This window comes from Oryzias latipes, chromosome 10 (assembly GCF_053564925.1).
Source record: "Oryzias latipes strain Hd-rR chromosome 10, Olatipes_Hd-rR_3.1".
Classification (NCBI taxonomy): Eukaryota; Metazoa; Chordata; class Actinopteri; order Beloniformes; family Adrianichthyidae; genus Oryzias; species Oryzias latipes.
Window position 1 is genome coordinate 8841996 of NC_136246.1, and position 17788 is coordinate 8859783.

General features: G+C 40.0%; 1 protein-coding gene across 1 annotated transcript in view; it reads left to right on the forward strand.

Moving 5' to 3' along the window:
* Window positions 1-17788, forward strand: part of slit3 (slit homolog 3 (Drosophila)) — a 316135-nt gene that overhangs the window by 165778 nt on the left and 132569 nt on the right. The window contains exon 5 of the mRNA XM_011479838.4: window positions 14672-14743. Coding sequence (XP_011478140.1) covers window positions 14672-14743 — 72 coding nt within the window. The remainder of the gene's footprint in view (window positions 1-14671; window positions 14744-17788) is intronic.

The window sequence follows — 17788 nt, forward strand, 5'->3', positions numbered from 1 at the left end:
GCGTGTGTGTATGTGTCTCCATTAAAAAAAAAAGACAAACATCCTTGCTCTGCACCATCCATACGCATGCACACTCTTCCAGCAGTCCCCTTCAATCTGTTAATTTGCTTTGTATTATTTATGGTTGCTCCTAAGATGCATATAAAAGCAAAATGCCTCTGTCAGCTTCTCTCCACCACCTCTTCTCTCGAGTTTCCACACCTCTATTCTCCTACTCATTATCAAAACCATCTTTCTCTTTGTTTTTACACCAGTTACCTATCATTTAGTTGTATCTCAATGGCCAAACCCACTTTGAATTCAACCATTCTCAGTCCGTCACCATAACTGCCTCCTGTCAACCCTTACCTTTCTTCTTTGCCTCTTTTTGAGGTGTCCTCCTCTTAGGCTTCTTAATAACCCATCGTTTTCGAAGCATGTCCATCTCTCCTGCAGCGCTGCCAATTTTTGGCATCCAGTCAAGAGCCCAGCAGGGGTCGTTAGGTTCATCTTCATTTTAAGCCCTAAGGAGCAACTGATTTCTATGTCACTGCTGGATGTGTATTATGCAGTTTGTCATTTATGATTTTCAATAGAGTTACATTAAAGTGTGGATTAAAGCGGATAAAAACTTTCCCGAAGCGCATCAGGTAATCCTTCCTGAAAAAAGACCCACCAACCTTAGCCCTTCCAGCACTTCGTGAAACATATGCTGATGCCTAACGACCATGGGGTGACGCTCGGTCAGACATGCATGACATAAAATATTCTGGTGGACGTTACCAATGTTAGGATGGTATAGCTGATTACTGCATCGGCACTGCTGTAGAGCAAGTTGTGTTTAAACGAGTCTTATTTGCAGTTTATTGTTTAAATTTATTTATTTCTAAAGCACATTTCATATAAAGAAAACAGCTCAAGGTGCTGTACAAAAAACAAAGAAAGCAAAAACGCCAATCCCCACTCATGCAAAGAAAACAATTTTAAATAAGCCCCTCATAATAAAATACACAAAGACATTGAAGAAGAAGAGAGAACCCAGAAGGCGCCGTCTGCTCTGTCCTGTTGGCTGGGGTGTCAGTATAGGCACAAACATCCAAACCAAGGCTGAGAAAAACACACGTAAAGAGTCTAAAATGTAAAAGTGATCAATAGAAAAGTTAAAATTTAAAAACAGCTAAAATATAAAAATTAAACTAAGTTAATGCATGAAAAAAAAGATCTCTATCTCCACCTTGTATTGTCTCTTTCTTCTATCTCAAACTGAAAAAATTTGAACATATAATATCACGTGCTCCTTGGCGGAACATAGGAAGTGGGATTTTATTATTTTAAGTTTTATTTTTAAGAGTTGTTTTAGTGCTTTTTCTGATTATTGCTGCTAGTTGTATTTTAAGTCAGAACTACTATCTTGCTTGAGAAACTTTAAATAGAATCATGTCATCATCTTCTGTTTGTTTCCTTTCTGGGTCACGGGGCTGCTGGAGCCTATCCCAGCCACTTATGGGCAAAGGCAGGGGACACCCTGGACAGGTCGCCAGTCTGTCGCAGGGTCACAATCACCCACCCATTCATTCTCACATTCACAAGTAGGGAGTTGCTGATTGACCAACAAAACATGTTTTTGGACAGTGGGAGGAAGCCAGAGTCCCCAGAGAAAACCCATGCATGCACGGGGAGAACATGCAAACTCCACACAGAAAGGTCCCCCATTGATGTTCTGTTTCAGACAGATACAATAGATAGAATACATGGTCATTGGTAATCACAGCAGGCCTGCACAGTGGCGTAGTGGTTAGCTCTCGTGCCTCACAGCAAAAGACCCTGGTTTGAATCCCAGCCGGGTTCTTCCTGTGTGGAGTTTGCATGTTCTCTTTGTGCATGAGTGGGTTTCTCTGGGAACACTGGTTTCCTCCCACGGTTCAAAAGCATGCTAAGTTGCCCCTAGGTGTTATTGTGTGGCCCTGCAACAAACTGGGGACCTATTCAGGGTGTAGCCCAGCTTCACCCAACAGTAGCTGGGTTGGCTCCCGTGACCCCCATGAATCAATGTCAAATCGAATTATTGCGGTTTGTGCCTGGCGGGAATTATGTGACACCGAGTCTTATATCGGAATAGAGCTGTGAAAGAAAAAGCCTGGAGCGAGATTCAAGAGATTTACACCGCTCAGACATTTTGCACCAAGCCTCTTCCAACTGTAGGTGGCAGACATGATCTAGTAAACTGTAGAAAGAGGAAAGGAAGAAGAAGCCGCTGTTCAAGAACCCACATTTAACGTGTTCTTGAATTTGTCATGCATGCCCAGGGTAAACTAAGCTTAAGAGTAACAGACAACAAATCAGTCTTCTAGGTTGGATGAAACTTTTATTTTATAGCATCACACATAGAACTGTCCTCTTTTTATTAAAATCCCAAAAAGTTTGTTAAAGAAAATGTTTTCAGTGAAGATTTGGGCTTTGCTATCTGGGGCTTACTGGTGACTTTTCGTTTTTGCTTTGAGTCGTGTTAACACACCTCGGAATGCTCCAGGCCAAGGATAGGTACTGTGTATAGAGACAATTGCAGTTACTGAGGATTATGATTTTGGCAATGGGATGTGCAATTTATCAACTTTTTAGTCGCTGCATAGAGGACAAATATGGAAGGATATTGACAAGAAAAGTAGACGGTAAAAGATGTAAATGCATACATTCCTCTGCAGCAAACACATGTATACAAGCATTTCTGTCAGACTTTCCTTCTCTAGACATTTACCGTTAGTTTATCTGAACCTTATAAACTGTTTTAAGGATCCTGCCTATACTGTTTTTCCAGCCGTGTCTTCAATTTGTCTTTGGTTCCTGTGTCATTCTTTTTTTGTCCTCTAATCATCAAAATCTGATTATTTCCATGACTGTTCCTTAAAGTGGTTTCTGTGCTGAATTGAAGAAAAGAAAGCCACAGAGAATGGAACAGCAGCCCCAGTGGTGGCATTGCTTGTCTGTGCACTTGGCAATACAAATTGGAAAAGGTATTTAAAAAATAAAGGGCATCAGGAGCATTAAAGTTGATTATCCAGTAACAAATGACCATAAGTGCACTCTAATGCTTTTATTTCTACAAGACATTTTTTTTTAATTTCTTTACTTTTTTTTTTACAGATAGTAACTCATCTAAATTTGCAGGACATCTTTCGGGCATGGGTCCAGAAAAGCTTTTATATCCATAACGGCCTATGGATCACGGAGAATTGCATTAAGCTGTCCAATTTAATTACAGTATCGACAAAACATAGTAGATACTTACAGCTTTACGAAGAGCGATGGACGAAGGAGGGGTAGGAACGCAGAAGAGAGAGCTGGAGAAACGAAAAGTGCAGACAATGTCCATTTATAACGCTGATGCAGTATTAAAGGAGGTGTTTGAGGAATGCGTGCGTGTGTGTCTGTGTCTATGCAGGTGTGGGTTAGGGCGATCCTCCGAGAGCTTTTAGGAACGCTTAGTCTCAGTTAGGCGCTACAGCTCCCTGATGACTTGTTCTACACAAACCCATACAAATGTGTAAACAACATGACACTTCAATACGCTAATGTATGTTGCCCACTCACCTGTCAATGCATGCACACATATGTACACCTACTGAAGTCCACACCTGACCAGAGATTGGCACGCTTGCTAAGGTCTGAGGAAGAGGAGCGGTTTTCCTATGGCCTTTCCAGCCAGGCACGGCTGTCAAGCTGGTATCCACCATGATCAATAGAGGAAGGCAATATTTTTATTCATACAGCGCCCACTTAATTAAATCACGGGGTGGGGGGGGGGGTGAATAGGAAAGGATGGATTGGGCTCCTAAGCAAGGGCACCTAGCCAGACCAGCGATAAAGAATTGAAGAATGGACAGAAAGTGGCCAAAAAAAGAAGAAAAATACACAAGAAAATACACAACATGAACAATGCTGTGCCCTTGACATGCACTTACCATACAGCATCCACGTGAACCCCTCGCCACAGCTGAATGTAAAATGGCGTGCACTCTCATCACATCCTTTCCTAGAATGCCCTCATCTGTGCTAATGTTTTGCGATGCGCAACTAAATGCTGTTTTCAACTTTTGTGAAAATCTTTGCTCTTTACAAAATGTTCCTTTTTTTAAAGATATGAAAGTATTAAAGAGAAAAATTCAGTCACTTATTATAAGGATGTTCATTACAAAGTCAATTTCAGATCTAAGAACTCAGTTTGATGTTTTTATTTTGAAGAAGTTTTTACTCACAAACATCCCAGTGGCTAACTTTATACCAAATCCTGAATGGAATATAAAAGCCCATACTCAAATAATCATTCATAAATATTTTTCATGTGGAGGCACTGTGAATTCATGACTAATTGCACATGTAGGAGAATTTTTCCACACAATGGGGCACAGCGGATTAGAAGGACTATCGTCAATGGATGGCCTATTTGAATTTATGTCATATGTAAGATGCACCGGACTATAAAGGCCCGTACACACCGGGACGAATTTCGCGCGCGATATTCGCCAACGTTTAACGCCTCATGACTAAACAAAGGGCACCAATGTGAGTGTGCACACCGACGCGAAAAACGCCTCGCGTAAATTTTTTAAAAAACGCCTCGGGTTCATTTTTTTGTTTTTTTCACGCTGGGTCAAAAACTATACGACCAATGAGAATGGCGCTTTTGCACACGTGTCTGGAGCTTCTGAAGTTACAGTAAAACACAACTTGGGGGCGCTCAAACACAAAACTGTCTTGCTGAGCACACATACGTCACGGCGAAGAAGATATACGCCAAGTAGCATCAACACTGCCGCGAAGAAATAAGACGAAGAAGATGCACTCTCTGACGGACATTCTAAAATATCCCCAAAAACGCTCATGATACATTTTCAGCTCCTGTACCAGTCGATAAAACTCCCCATGTTCTTCTCTTCTCATAACTATGGGATGTACCCAAAATCGACGTCTTTCATCATTCAACAGGACAATAATTTCTTTATCGCTGGAACTGGAGCTGGAGCTACTGGTGCTGGAAATTTTCATGTTTTCTTTGTTTGATTCTGACAAGCGCGTAAATACTTGCTCTCTTCTTCTGAGTGAAAAACGATTTTAAGAAGCGTAAAGTTGCGCAGCGCCACCTTGTGTACAGGGGAATTTCTGTTTTACATTAAGCGCCATCTAATGTCAGGGAATGAAATTGCATGTTCACTCGGCTCATCATCAGTGAAAATCGCCTGGGTGTGAACACAAAAAACGTGTTGAAAAGCGCTGGAAAATAACAGCTGGCGAATATTCGTCCCGGTATGTACGGGCCTTAAGGCGTGTTAAACAAGACAAAGCAGTCAGAGATATGTCTGTAGTCATTAACTATGTTCACAGTGATTCAAGAACTTGTTTGTAACACACTACACATTTACGTTACGCTAGAACCGTTAGCCATGCTAGCGAAATCTTGCTACCTTTACTTTCTAATCTTGTGTGCAACTCGTGAAAAAACACTAAAACAATTATTACTGTGACAACCCTGTTAGTAACAGTCCAACGCCACTACATGTTAGCCGCGTTAGCGTATTCACAATGTCTGTAACACCTACCCTCGGTTGTAACATGAAAATAACAGACTGCTGAAGCAAACATAACTGTGGCTATGCTAACTTTTAACATAATGAAAGAGTCAGAGATAAGTCTGTCAACCTGTTGGACTTTATTAACAACATTCACAGTAACTCTAGAACTTTCTTGTAATACGCTACACGTTAGCTACGTTAGCTGTTGGGTTTGTAACATTAGTGTAAAGACCAGAGACTGTGCCTGGCGGGAATTATGTAGAAAATTATGAAGAAAATAGTAACTCTCACATGTTTTTTTAACACTCCTTTGTATATACTGTAGAGCTCTTTTATTCTAAAGAAATTACTTTATTTTCTTAATTCCGCAACTTTTTATGTACATTTACTGTACCTTGAACACAAATTATCAAAGTTGCTTTTAGCGTGCGGTCTTACGATCATCTGAATGAACGGTCAAGCACTCTGAGGCTCTAAATGAAACCACTTTATCATGTTTATGGGAGGAGAAATTTAATAAAAGAAGGAAACAAAAAGCCAGGCATTATGTAGACCACCATCACCGAAACCTGCAACGAAATCTGTTCATGTCAAAAGGGTGTTTGTTCTCCATTTTTCAAACACACACGTATATATGTACTAATACTCAGAGTGCACCTCCGTAGGTAATGCTGCTCTTTTTAGTGTTTCAATGCTTTGCCAGAATGTTGTCCCTCCCATGGTTTGGGGGCACGATTCAAATTTATTCAACCGAGTTGGCACTGCAGCCATGATGGAAAAGTTCCAGTTGAAAGTGCATGATTCTGTACATTTGAGCAGCCGCCAGCATGCAAACCTTATTTTTATGGTGTCTCCTCAGGACAAATGAAGGTTAGAAAAATAAACTCATTTATCGTCAGTTTGAAATGCTTCATCCTTTCCAATTAGGATTCATTGGGTTTTATGTCTGCCTATTGTAACAACATAGGTTTATTTCTTCTATTGAAGCACTAAAACATGAGCCATACTGCATAAGTCACATGAATACATGCGTACCTCATTGACTGTATATGAGAACTGGACCGAGTAAGTGGGGCCTTTTAAGGGATGCAACGATTCACTTTCCCTATGATTTGGGTCAAACCTTGATTTTTGAGTCACGGTTCTGTGTCAGAATAAGAAATGGTTTGAGCTGACAAAACAACAACAAAAGACAAAACTGTTTAGAAGAATCATTTTTTTTAATTTGCTAATAAGCATTGAAGAAAAATCTTTCAGTTGACCCGGTGTATTTCATTAAAACAATAAATAATAAATCTTTCTCAAATGTAGCATAACATGAGTTTGACACTTTCAATGTAAACATGCTGGTGTGCTGTTGGGATGCAACAACTCACTTTTTCCACAATTTTGTTAATGGTGTAACATACAACTTAGTTTTCAATCCAGAATTGTGGCCTTCCTTGACTTCACCCATTGAAAAAGGGTTTACCTCCAGCTTCAACGAAATGATTTCAAGTCAATCGACAATTTTTTTTGCAATATGGACACCGCCATATTTAAACCAGAAATCATCAGTAAGCAGTGATTGAGTCGATCTGAGTCGATGCTCCTATGGTAACCAATTTAACCAATCAGTAATGAGTCAATCAACCCTAAAAAAGCAAATCAATCACCAATCAGGAACCGACTAAACTTAGTTGAACAGGTAAGCAAAATACTTATTGATAACGCTACAAATGTTTGGAAGCTCCTTTGTTGATGGGTGGCTTGCAGGATCTCTGCAGCCCGTTGATGAAAACATCGGTATCCCTGCAGCTTCTGTCTGACGAGACACAGTTTTCTGCATTTTCAACGTTCTTATGTTAATGTAACAGACTATTTTCATTCCTCTTCATTGTTTTGTGTTAAAATGAGGCATTTCATTTGGAGGGGGGGATGTTTTCATTCCCCTTTGGTGTTTCTTTTGTGCATGACAGTTACATGACAAAGAAAGCCAGCTACACTATAACAGTTTAATTTTGAGTCTGCAAAAGTTTTTTTTTTTTTTAAAACCTATCTGGAAATAACGCTGTACAAAATGGTCCACATCTTTCATGTTTGAGCATTGCTCCAATAAACAGACAAATTTGGTGTTTTTTCTCATTAGTTTATGACTTTCCCCCCGTAAATGTCCATGTTTTAAAGTCATAAATGTAGCCTATGACTTTTAAAGTAATAAATATATGACTATCGTAATTTAACAGTTATGACATTTTTCTTGTAAATTTAGGACTTCAAAGTTGTAATTAAAAAACAACAGGCTTATACACAGACCCTATAACTCCGTCGTAGTTTAGAATTTGAATAACTTCTGCTACGAAATAAATATCATTAAAATAATAAGGTATATCAAGAACATGTTAAAAAATGGATCAGAGCAAAGATGATTATTTTGACAAAATAGAATGACTAAGTAATAGCTGTTTACCTCTTCATAGAAGTCTATGGTATTTTTGGCTTCTATTAAGAACACAAGGAGGACGAGGAGGAGTCACTCAGTCCAGGTTTCATATACAGTCAATGGTGTACCCTCAAATAAAACCCACCGTTAAAAATTGATAATCTTTCCATGCATTAACCTCCTTTTTCTTTTGTGATTTTCAATAGGTTATATGTATATGTTTGGATTAAATGGGATAACTACAATGATTGTTTAAAAAATATATTTTAATAAATTGTAGTAAATTTTCGCTCAAATCATAGCACTAGTGTATAGAATGATTAAGCCAACACTTTACATAAAATAAAAAGGGTAAATAAGTCTAAATGTTACTTTATGAACTCTTCCGGTGACTGAAAGCACACAAAGCTGCTCCACAGCATCAGTGCAGACCGTCAGAGTACCTGCTCCATGACTTTGCCTGTGCCCCACAGTAAAGGCCCTTAAAAACAAGGGGAATATGAGCTAGCCAGCAGTCGATATTTATTACTGTCTTTATGGAACAATATTAAATGCAGTTACAGCCCCCAAGAGTAGAGAAGAGGAGACAGACAGAGAGAAAGTGATACAGCAAGAGGGGTAGGAGAAGAAATTGATGTTAGATGAAGAGAGACAACAAGGAGAAGAGTGCACCAATCAGAGGAAGCTCTCCGTTTTAGAAATAAGAGTGACGGTGTAACCTCTGTCCTCCTAAATGGCTCTGTCCTGCCTCCCCCTTCATTTTCTCCTCTCTTTTTCAACCCATTTTCTGTCCCCCCCAAAAGGTCAGTTCTTACTTTCTTACTGCAGTCTCTCAAGGATGCTACACCCCCCCTAAAGACACACACACACACTTATACACACACAACACTCACTGCCCCCCCGCCCTGCTGTTTCCTTCACACACAGGCTCACAGGTTGCAGCTGAGTCAGCGACGAGCACCTCTGCTATCCTTCTTGTCGTCTCAGTCTGACCCGGCCCGGGTGTGAGGCCATCTGACACTGAACCGCGTGAAACGGGGGCAGCTCTGCCTCCCCCTCCTCTGTTAGGAGGTTAATGGTTCAGGACAGAGCGGCTCCACCTTATAGCCCATAGGTGGATGTGTCTTTTATTTAGTGTGTTCTGGGGAAAAGTTCTGGGTGAGATGCCATGATGGAAAAGCCTTATCTGATCTACTCTCTTGAACAAAAGACAGAAAAACAAAAACGGTTTCTGTCTTCTTTCTTATGCGTTTGTGTGTGAAAGGTTGATAAGGGTGCCAGATGGGGCACTCTGTAGCCTCTAGATTTTTTTTTTTTTTTTTTTTTGGGCTAGAGGGTTAAAAGTAATATCTGAAGCAGCAAAGGGTGACCTGTTGAGTGTTAATATTCTTTTCACATGAATAATGAAACCTAATATGGTGAAAGTGATAGCTGGGAGCACCCATACACACACAAACACACACTTCCAGGCCTAACCTTTGCCCAACCCAAAGAGGATTCACTGTGTCATCTTCAATCTCTGCAGACAACCAGGGACCACAGAGAGTCACAAAACGCAGCAAAGAGGAGGTGCGCCTGGGAAATGTTAACCGAGGGTGGGGGGTCTGTGTGTGTAGTTACGGGCTGGAAGACATTTGCTCTAAATTCCATCAATTACACTGTACTTAAAAAGCCTGAGCAAACAAGGGATGCATAGTAGAAAACGTCTTTTTTATGTTTGCTGCTTGTTTGTTCTTTGTTTTCTTTGTTTGTACCGTATTTTCCACACTGTAGGGCCCACTAGATTATAGGGTGAGCGGTCAATAAATGATCTATTTCCAAACTTACATACGGCGCACCGAACTATAAGGCGCATTAAGCGAGACAAAAAAATCAGAGAAAAGTCAGATAACCCTTGTGCTATCTTAGATGACCCCACCCTTACATTGACGTGTTCTCCCTACCATGACAAAGGTGGATAAAGGTGGAAAGATTTCATGTAATCCATGGACACCAGTGAAGATCACAAATCATTGAAGAAAAAAGGTTCAGTGCACTGTCTAGAGGGTCTAGATGACCCAACTTCCAATGTTAAAGTGCTTAGGATAGCACAAGGGTTAAGTCAGTCAGACTTTCTTTGGGCTCATAATAACTCTAGAACTAGTTTTGAACATGCTACACATTAGCCATTGTGGAAGAGTAAGCCATGTTAGAGTATTCACAACACCTGTAAAGCTGCGTTCACACCGACTCGCGTTCCTCGAGTCGGTGTGAACGCAGCCTCTTTCAAAGAAATCTATGTGAACGCACAACAACAAGAATTTCGGGCTTCTGCATTCTGGACACTTGCATTCATGAGTGGCTACGCACTTTTTAAAGTCTGGTCATAGTTTTACGTACAAATCCGGTGTTCTTTGATTCTTGGCTGCTAAAACGTAATAACGCTGAACTGTGACCCGTGAGGGAGTCGGATTTGACCGTGACGTGTAGGTCGGATCCTTTTATTAAAAACAATAGTGCCAGCCATTGTGAACATGATCTCACGAAGGAGAAAATTATAATTGCAGTTTTTCTGCCTATGTGACATCAAGTGTTTCATTAATCAGAACAGAGCTGTGGAAGAAAAAGCCACTCCCTGCGTGTCCGTTGTGGACACAGCTAGCTATACGCGCTTTCATGAAACTGCATATAGCGCTAAACACGCCCGGTGTAATCACATCTTAACTTCTAACCTTGTTTGCAAAACGTATAAAAACTGACTGATGCCACTAAAACAACCATTACTGAGACTGTGCTGACTCCCAACCATTGTTAGTAACAGGTAAAAAGAAACACAGTCCGACACACCACACATTTGTCGCATTAGTAGCATTGGAAGCGTTAAACACGATAGCGTATTTGCAATCCCCGTAAGTTCCAACGTTGTTTGGAACATGTAAAAAAAACTGTCTGATACGGCTAAAACAAACATCAATGTGATTACGCTGAATCCCAACTTTTTAGTAACACGTTAAAAAACACAGTTTGACACTGCTACAGCCACGTAATATATTTATACCATCCAACCTTGTCTGCAACTTATAAAAAACACAGACTGACATTTTGATAGAGCGCCAACCAGAACTAATGCATTATTTCATCCATATCTAAGGCGCTCCGGATTATAAGGCGCTGTGTCATTTTTGTAAAATTCACGGAAGTTTTTTTAATGTGCCTTATAGCCCGGAAAATGTGGTACTTTTCCTCTCTTTTTCTTCTCTTCATTATTTCTCTCTAAAATTTGTAAACTCTGATGTCTGGGAACCCTGACTGGCATCCATTCGCATCCCCCAATACAGTCTGCTGTTTGAATAATCAATATTAATACAAATGACTGGATTTTTCATCCTAATACAACTGATCCATAATTCAAGCAGCCATCATTCTCTTTTTTAATCCAATTTCTTAGAGATTCATTGCTTACTCTTTAGGCCATGGATGAGGACCACAAAAAAGGAGAAAATATAACCCAACAACAATAAAGTAGAAGAGAGGAACACAGCGATTTACAAACCACACTGCCATAAAAAAGAACGAGTGTCTGTTTATAAGTGACTGTCCTTTTCAAGGGTCACAGGCCAATCTCCGGCTGCTGATAGCCTTCACTCATCTAAAAGGTCAGCAGGTATGAGTCACGCAGAGATGACGGGGGGACAGCTGTCTACATGGAGCTGCAACCCAGACACTGATTCTGAGGATGTCCGGGTATTAATAATACATTAAGACTGTCATTTTTGGCATCTGGCGTACGTTTGATGCCTAAAGCAACAAAAGATGCCCTACAAGGACACTCGCCTGACTTTTAAAAACCCTAAAAAAGACCATTTCAATCTCTTCTTCTTACTGCAGTGCAGCCACAGCTTACAGTTTGAAACGTGAGATGCTCTTTTGTTTTTCTAATATTCAGCTTTCTCACTAGAGTAGGACCTTTATTTGAGCTGTTTTGAGACAAAAATACAAATCTTTTATATCCCAGAGCTGTTTCCAAAAGTATTGCCGCTCTACCAGACTGTTCAGGGGTCCAAAAACTTTTTAAAAGGTTAAATCCTGTAGCTGAAAAAAAAAAAAAAAAGAGAAAACATCTGCATGAAGAATTCTGCATTTAAAGCAATCTCACATGTGAGTTTTATTTTAGGCGCCTGGCGACTGTGGACTCTTGGAGCCAATGTCAGTCATTCAGCCGGAGTCATAAAGGCTGACAGAGACACACTGCCTCATAATCATTTTTATTGGACTTGGGTGGGTTTCCTTCTGTTAGAAAAATAACAAATAAATATCTTGGTTGGTAAACAAAACACTAAAAATTTTATTAGACATGAATATGAAACAGAAATAGGACTTTCTAATGTCCTCCTGTCCTTTCTGCCGGTTTTCATTTTTTTATTTTTTACATCCTTTTTTTTTTTTACATCCACGAAAGGCAAATTAATAGAAAACAGTTACCAATTATGAAAGTTACTGTGAAAAATGAATTAGGCTATGCAGAAATAGCGTGACAACAGTGAATATGGGAGCAGCAAATATTTTGAACAATTATTTGCCCAAAAATAATTTTTTCAACGTCATACAAACAGCTCAGTAATTCAAAACAAGAACCCTCAACACAGGAAATACCTACCTTCTATACCCTACATTAAATTATCGTTACACCATTCCTGTCTTTTAAAGGTTTATGTTTTCTGCAGCGCTTGAGTTGAGAAAAATCACACATGAAAGTTTCTGTTTTCCTCACTTGGACGATCCGATTCCTGCAGCAGACGTCTTCCATTCAGACCGAAAATCAGGGAACACTTATGGGCTCGCCTGTGTGGCAGAAACGTCAGACTAAATGGAAAAAGGCTGAAAAACTTGTTGATTTAATGCAATTAGGTTTTCTATTTTTCTAGTTTGTCGCAAAAAATAAACATTAATCAAGACATTGATCAGTTCTGGACTCATACCAAACAAATGTTGCTCTTTATTTCATGAAGCATGTTCATTTGAAGTAGGCAGTTTAAACATGAACTGCAGAAAAAGTTTTTTTTTCCTTAGGGGTGTTTTGCACAAATATGCTCTTTGATGTTTAATTTATGTTGAGAAAATGCTGGGAAGCTAAAGGCCATGTCATACAGCCACTAAGTACATTTTGTGCATATTGCACAGACAAAAAATGCTTATACGTAAATATAGTGAGGAAAGTTGTGAAATTTTCACAGATGTATCATAAAGGCACCACGTTAAAAGCACTAAAGAAGTTCGAAAAAACCATGCTAAGAACACGTAAATCAATGAAGAACAAGGACTGTGTGTGGTTATTGCGCTGTTTCTATGCAATTCAGTGGTGATTTGTGCGTCAATTGCATAATGTGCGCCGTGATCGCAAAATTAAAGGTATTTATCGGTGGTACATGCGTAAAAAGTCTGTTAGACATACATGGAGCGGTTGTGGAAAGCGACAAATTTGCATATGCATCTCACAAAAAATCACGTACAATTTTGTAATACTTACACAATTGTACGTGATTTTTTGTGAGATGCATACATTTATGTAATAATTGCGTATAAAGTACGTAAAATGCGTGAATTACTGCGTAATTCTCAACCAAATAAAAATTTTGAACAGCTCAAAAGCGGATTCACGTAAAGCTCCATCGGCCGAAACCCTTGACGGACCCCTGCACACATGGACGAACGACGAACCAAAGTAGCACTTATGAATTACGTATAGCACACATGCATCACGAAAGACCGTAAGTTTATATGCACAAAATACGCAAAATGTGCGTATATTGTCTGTATGACACGGCCTTCGGTATATTTGCTTTATTCCATAAAGTCTGGCAAATTTCCATATTGTGTGTGTGTGTGTGTGCATCAAAGAGTCAAAAAAAGGAGAGTCCAGGCTAAGGTCTGCTGCTGTGTTGTGATTATCAAAGTGTATGCTGGCTGTTTAACATGCACCGTCATGTATTACTGTACTGCTGCTGATTGGCTTTCTGCAAGTAGTGTTCAGCTCAGGCCTGACCAGCAGGAGTATGGGCTGATTAGCTTGTCTGATATTGTCATACGTTCCTTCTCTCTCTGTAATTACATTACGCTTTCTGATCCCCGCCTGTGCGCCAGGCCCTCTTCCAACACGGCCCCACTAATGGAGTTAAGTCTGAGCCATCGTGTCATGTCAAAGATCATTTAGCTCAGATAGGTTTTTCGATACAGACGAAGAAGCGGCGAGTTGATGAGGCAGTTGGATGTGTTGCCTTGTTCTCCACGTTAAAGGAGAAATCATATAAGATGTTGGATTCTGATGGAAACATGTGGTCTTGAGCTATTTAGCTTCTCAAAAAAGGCTTGTGTGTCAATTACAAACATGTGAAACGCACACTCTTGTGCTTCTTCTCTGTCTCTCCATTAATCACACCCATGCACACTTGGAGGCAGCACATGGCCTCTTGCCAACAACATTTCTGATAGTTCCCTTTGTCTTTGAAGCTCCTTGCATCAAATTGTTTCGCCGATCACAAATGTCGCATCACCCTCTTTCTCCTTCTGTGCCTTTGTTCTGAAATTAAAGGGCCGTATTTGTGTGCACGCTTGTGCGGTGTGCACGTGGGATGGTCAAACAATTAAGGTTTTGAGTACCGTGTATGAAATTGCTTTGTATACTTTGTGTAACGTTCTTTCTCTGTCTGCCTTTCTTTCTCTACAGGGACCTTAGTGAGAACCAGATCCAGGCAGTTCCCAGGAAAGCTTTCAGAGGAATCACTGGTGTGAAGAACCTGTGAGTGTACTTACCCACCTTATTTCAGGCTTCTACTAATTTCCTCTACTTTCCTGTTTCAGTTGCTAAATATGTGATAGATAAAGTTTATTACGCATTGAACATCAAAATTAAGCTCAGAGGAACGGGTTTTTTTCACCAACTTATAGCTCTTACTGCTGCTGTTCATCTACAGTTACAAACAGCAAAAATATCTCGATACAAAGTGTTAGAAAGGGCGGCACGATGGAGTACTGGGAGGCATTTTCGCCTCACAGCATAAAGGCCCTGGTTCAAATCCCAGCTGGGATGCAGGGGCTTTCTCCAGACACTCCGGCTTCATCCCACCGCCCAAAACCATGCTTCATCGATTCATTGAAGATTGTAAATTGTCCCTTAGGTGTGAATCTTAATGTGTTTGTGTGGACCTGTCAGGGTGTAGGCTCCAGCAACCCCATGACCCTAAAAGGGATTCAGCAAAAATGCATGGATGTATTAGAAATACAGGCAGAAACAACTCTTACAGTCTTGTGATGCATTTTTTTCTTCACAATGATGTGTACAACTGACATTTGTGTGTTTGGGTTTTTAATGCAACATCTTTTTTCAATCTATACAGTTTGAGTTCTGTTGAAAAGTTATTGTTCACTATTTTACTGTTTTGAACGACAAGGCAGATTAGTCAAAGGGAGTTTTTTTTTAAGCATATCTCTATCCGATGATTGTTGAACCTCGTATTCGAACGATCAGATTTTCTTTAAACTATCTTTAACCCTTGTGTTATCCTAGGCACTTTAACATTGGGAGTTGGGTCATCTAGACCAGTGTTTTTCAACCAGTGTGCCGCGGCACACTAGTGTGCCGTGGAAGATGGTCAAGTGTGCCGTGGAAAATTGCCCTCATTAACTGATCTAAAAACATTAACCATCTCCAGGAAATCAGCTCTTTGTTCATCCAAACAGGTCCTGATAAAACACTGAGTAGTTAGGAATATAAAAGATCATAAAATACTTTTTTCTTTGTGTTTAATTGATTCTATTAAAGACATTTTGATAAGAATGACGGCAGCGCGATTTAGCTGCAGCTATAACTGTTTTCTGAAAAGTCCCGCAGCTTTTACTGTCTCCACGACTCCACCAATCATTCTTGAAGGCTTAATCACATGTCCTCAGTCTGACCAATCAGAAGTGTTAAAAGTCTTCACTTCCTTGTTCCAATTTAGCTCATAACTCAGTCAGTTCCGACAAAAACACCAGCTAAAGCTCGTCTTTAGCGGTGTAGCATTCCACAGAATCCGGTATCAGACTGGAACAAGTGAACAAAACCATGAAGCTCAGAGACGCAAGTCTTTCTGCCGTTTTCTCGCCGTATTCACACTACATCTCCCATGATGCATTGGGACAGCGCCTCAGCGTACATGAGTCGTCCTTGTCACACGGATTGAAACCACAACGGACATACAGTTTGTATGTAACTTAACTTTTATTACATCTTTTAGAAAAAACATCTGCAACTTCCTGCTTTTTCTGCCACAATTATCACAAAAATGCACGTCAGATTGCCGGGGGGGGGGCTGTAGATCAAAACAGACTATGAGTTTCTGCTTTTTTTTTTTTTTTTGGGATGCTGGTGTGCCGCGGGATTTTTGTCAAGGTTAAAGTGTGCCGTGGCTCAAGAAAGGTTGAAAAACACTGATCTAGACCCACTAGACAGTGCGCTGAACCTTTTTTCTTCAATGATTTGTGATCTTCACTGGTGTCCATGGATTACATGAAATCTTTGCACCTTTATCCACCTTTGTCATGGTAGGGAGAACACGCCGATGTAAGGGTGGGGTCATCTGGACCCCATAAGATAGCACAAGGGTTAAAAGGTGGGAATGATAGTGATTTAAGATAAAATTTGCCTAATTAATTTCAGTTTTTGAAATTTAACTTACTCTATTTGTTGAGGTTTTTACATGACTGTTGTGTGTTTTTATTAGGAATCTTTAGTGCGTTTTTATAAAGACACTCCAGAGGTTTAAGTGTCCTTTTTTTGCTTGACAATCTGAATGACAGAATATACATTGCATGCATTTAAGTTTTGGCTCCCTCTATTGTCAGTGAACTTCAGATGCATTTAAAAATTAACATGTGGTACTTCAGGCTTAACTCTTGTGCTATCCTAGTCACTTTAACATTGGGAGTTGGGTCATCTAGACCCACTAGACAGTGCTCTGAACCTTTTTTCTTCAATGATTTGTGATCTTCACTGGTGTCCATGGATTACATGAAATCTTTCCACCTTTATCCACCTTTGTCATGGTAGGGAGAACACGTCAATGTAAGGATGGGGTCATCTAAGATAGCACAAGTGTTAAATAGTATTTTTCATGTCTTTTTTTAAGCTGATAATAGAATCATAAAGTCCCACTCTTATAATTTTTTGATCTATTTTAAAAGTGTTCCCAGTGATCTTTTAATTAGGACTTTGCCGTTTTTAGTTGAAAATAAATAAATAAAAAAAAACTGTTGTTTTCTAGGAGAGAGAGAGGCAGGAGTTCATTATAAATTCCCCTCTGAGTTGTGGGCGGGACTGTTGACAGGGAACAAGCCTGCCCCCACTTCCTGTCATCCATTTGTGTACACTTTCTTTCACTAGCATCCAGCCCCGCACACCCCCAACCTAACATTACCCATGCAAAAAAATGGCGATAAATATCAGAGCTATCCAGCTGTAAGGTTTTGATCCAGATTCCAGCTCAGATGAGGAAAACAAAGACGTTCATGGATCTATTTGTCTGCAGGTGGATGCATCAGAATAAAGCGGAGCAGGGAGTTTGTGGCTTGCTGTAGTTGCCTCTACGTCACCGCTACAGGCTTTTTCAAACTCCATTTTTTAGACTGCTTCTGATTCACAACAATTCAAATAAAGAGGAACTCAAAAATGCAATTTTAAGCTTATTTTTTTTTTTTTAGATTTGTCCTCAGATTTGTCGTCAGAAAAACCACTGGCCAAACTGACCAACAATGCGTGTCTGTGATCAGTGGGAGGAGGCTGGAATGGCCACAGAAAACCAGCACA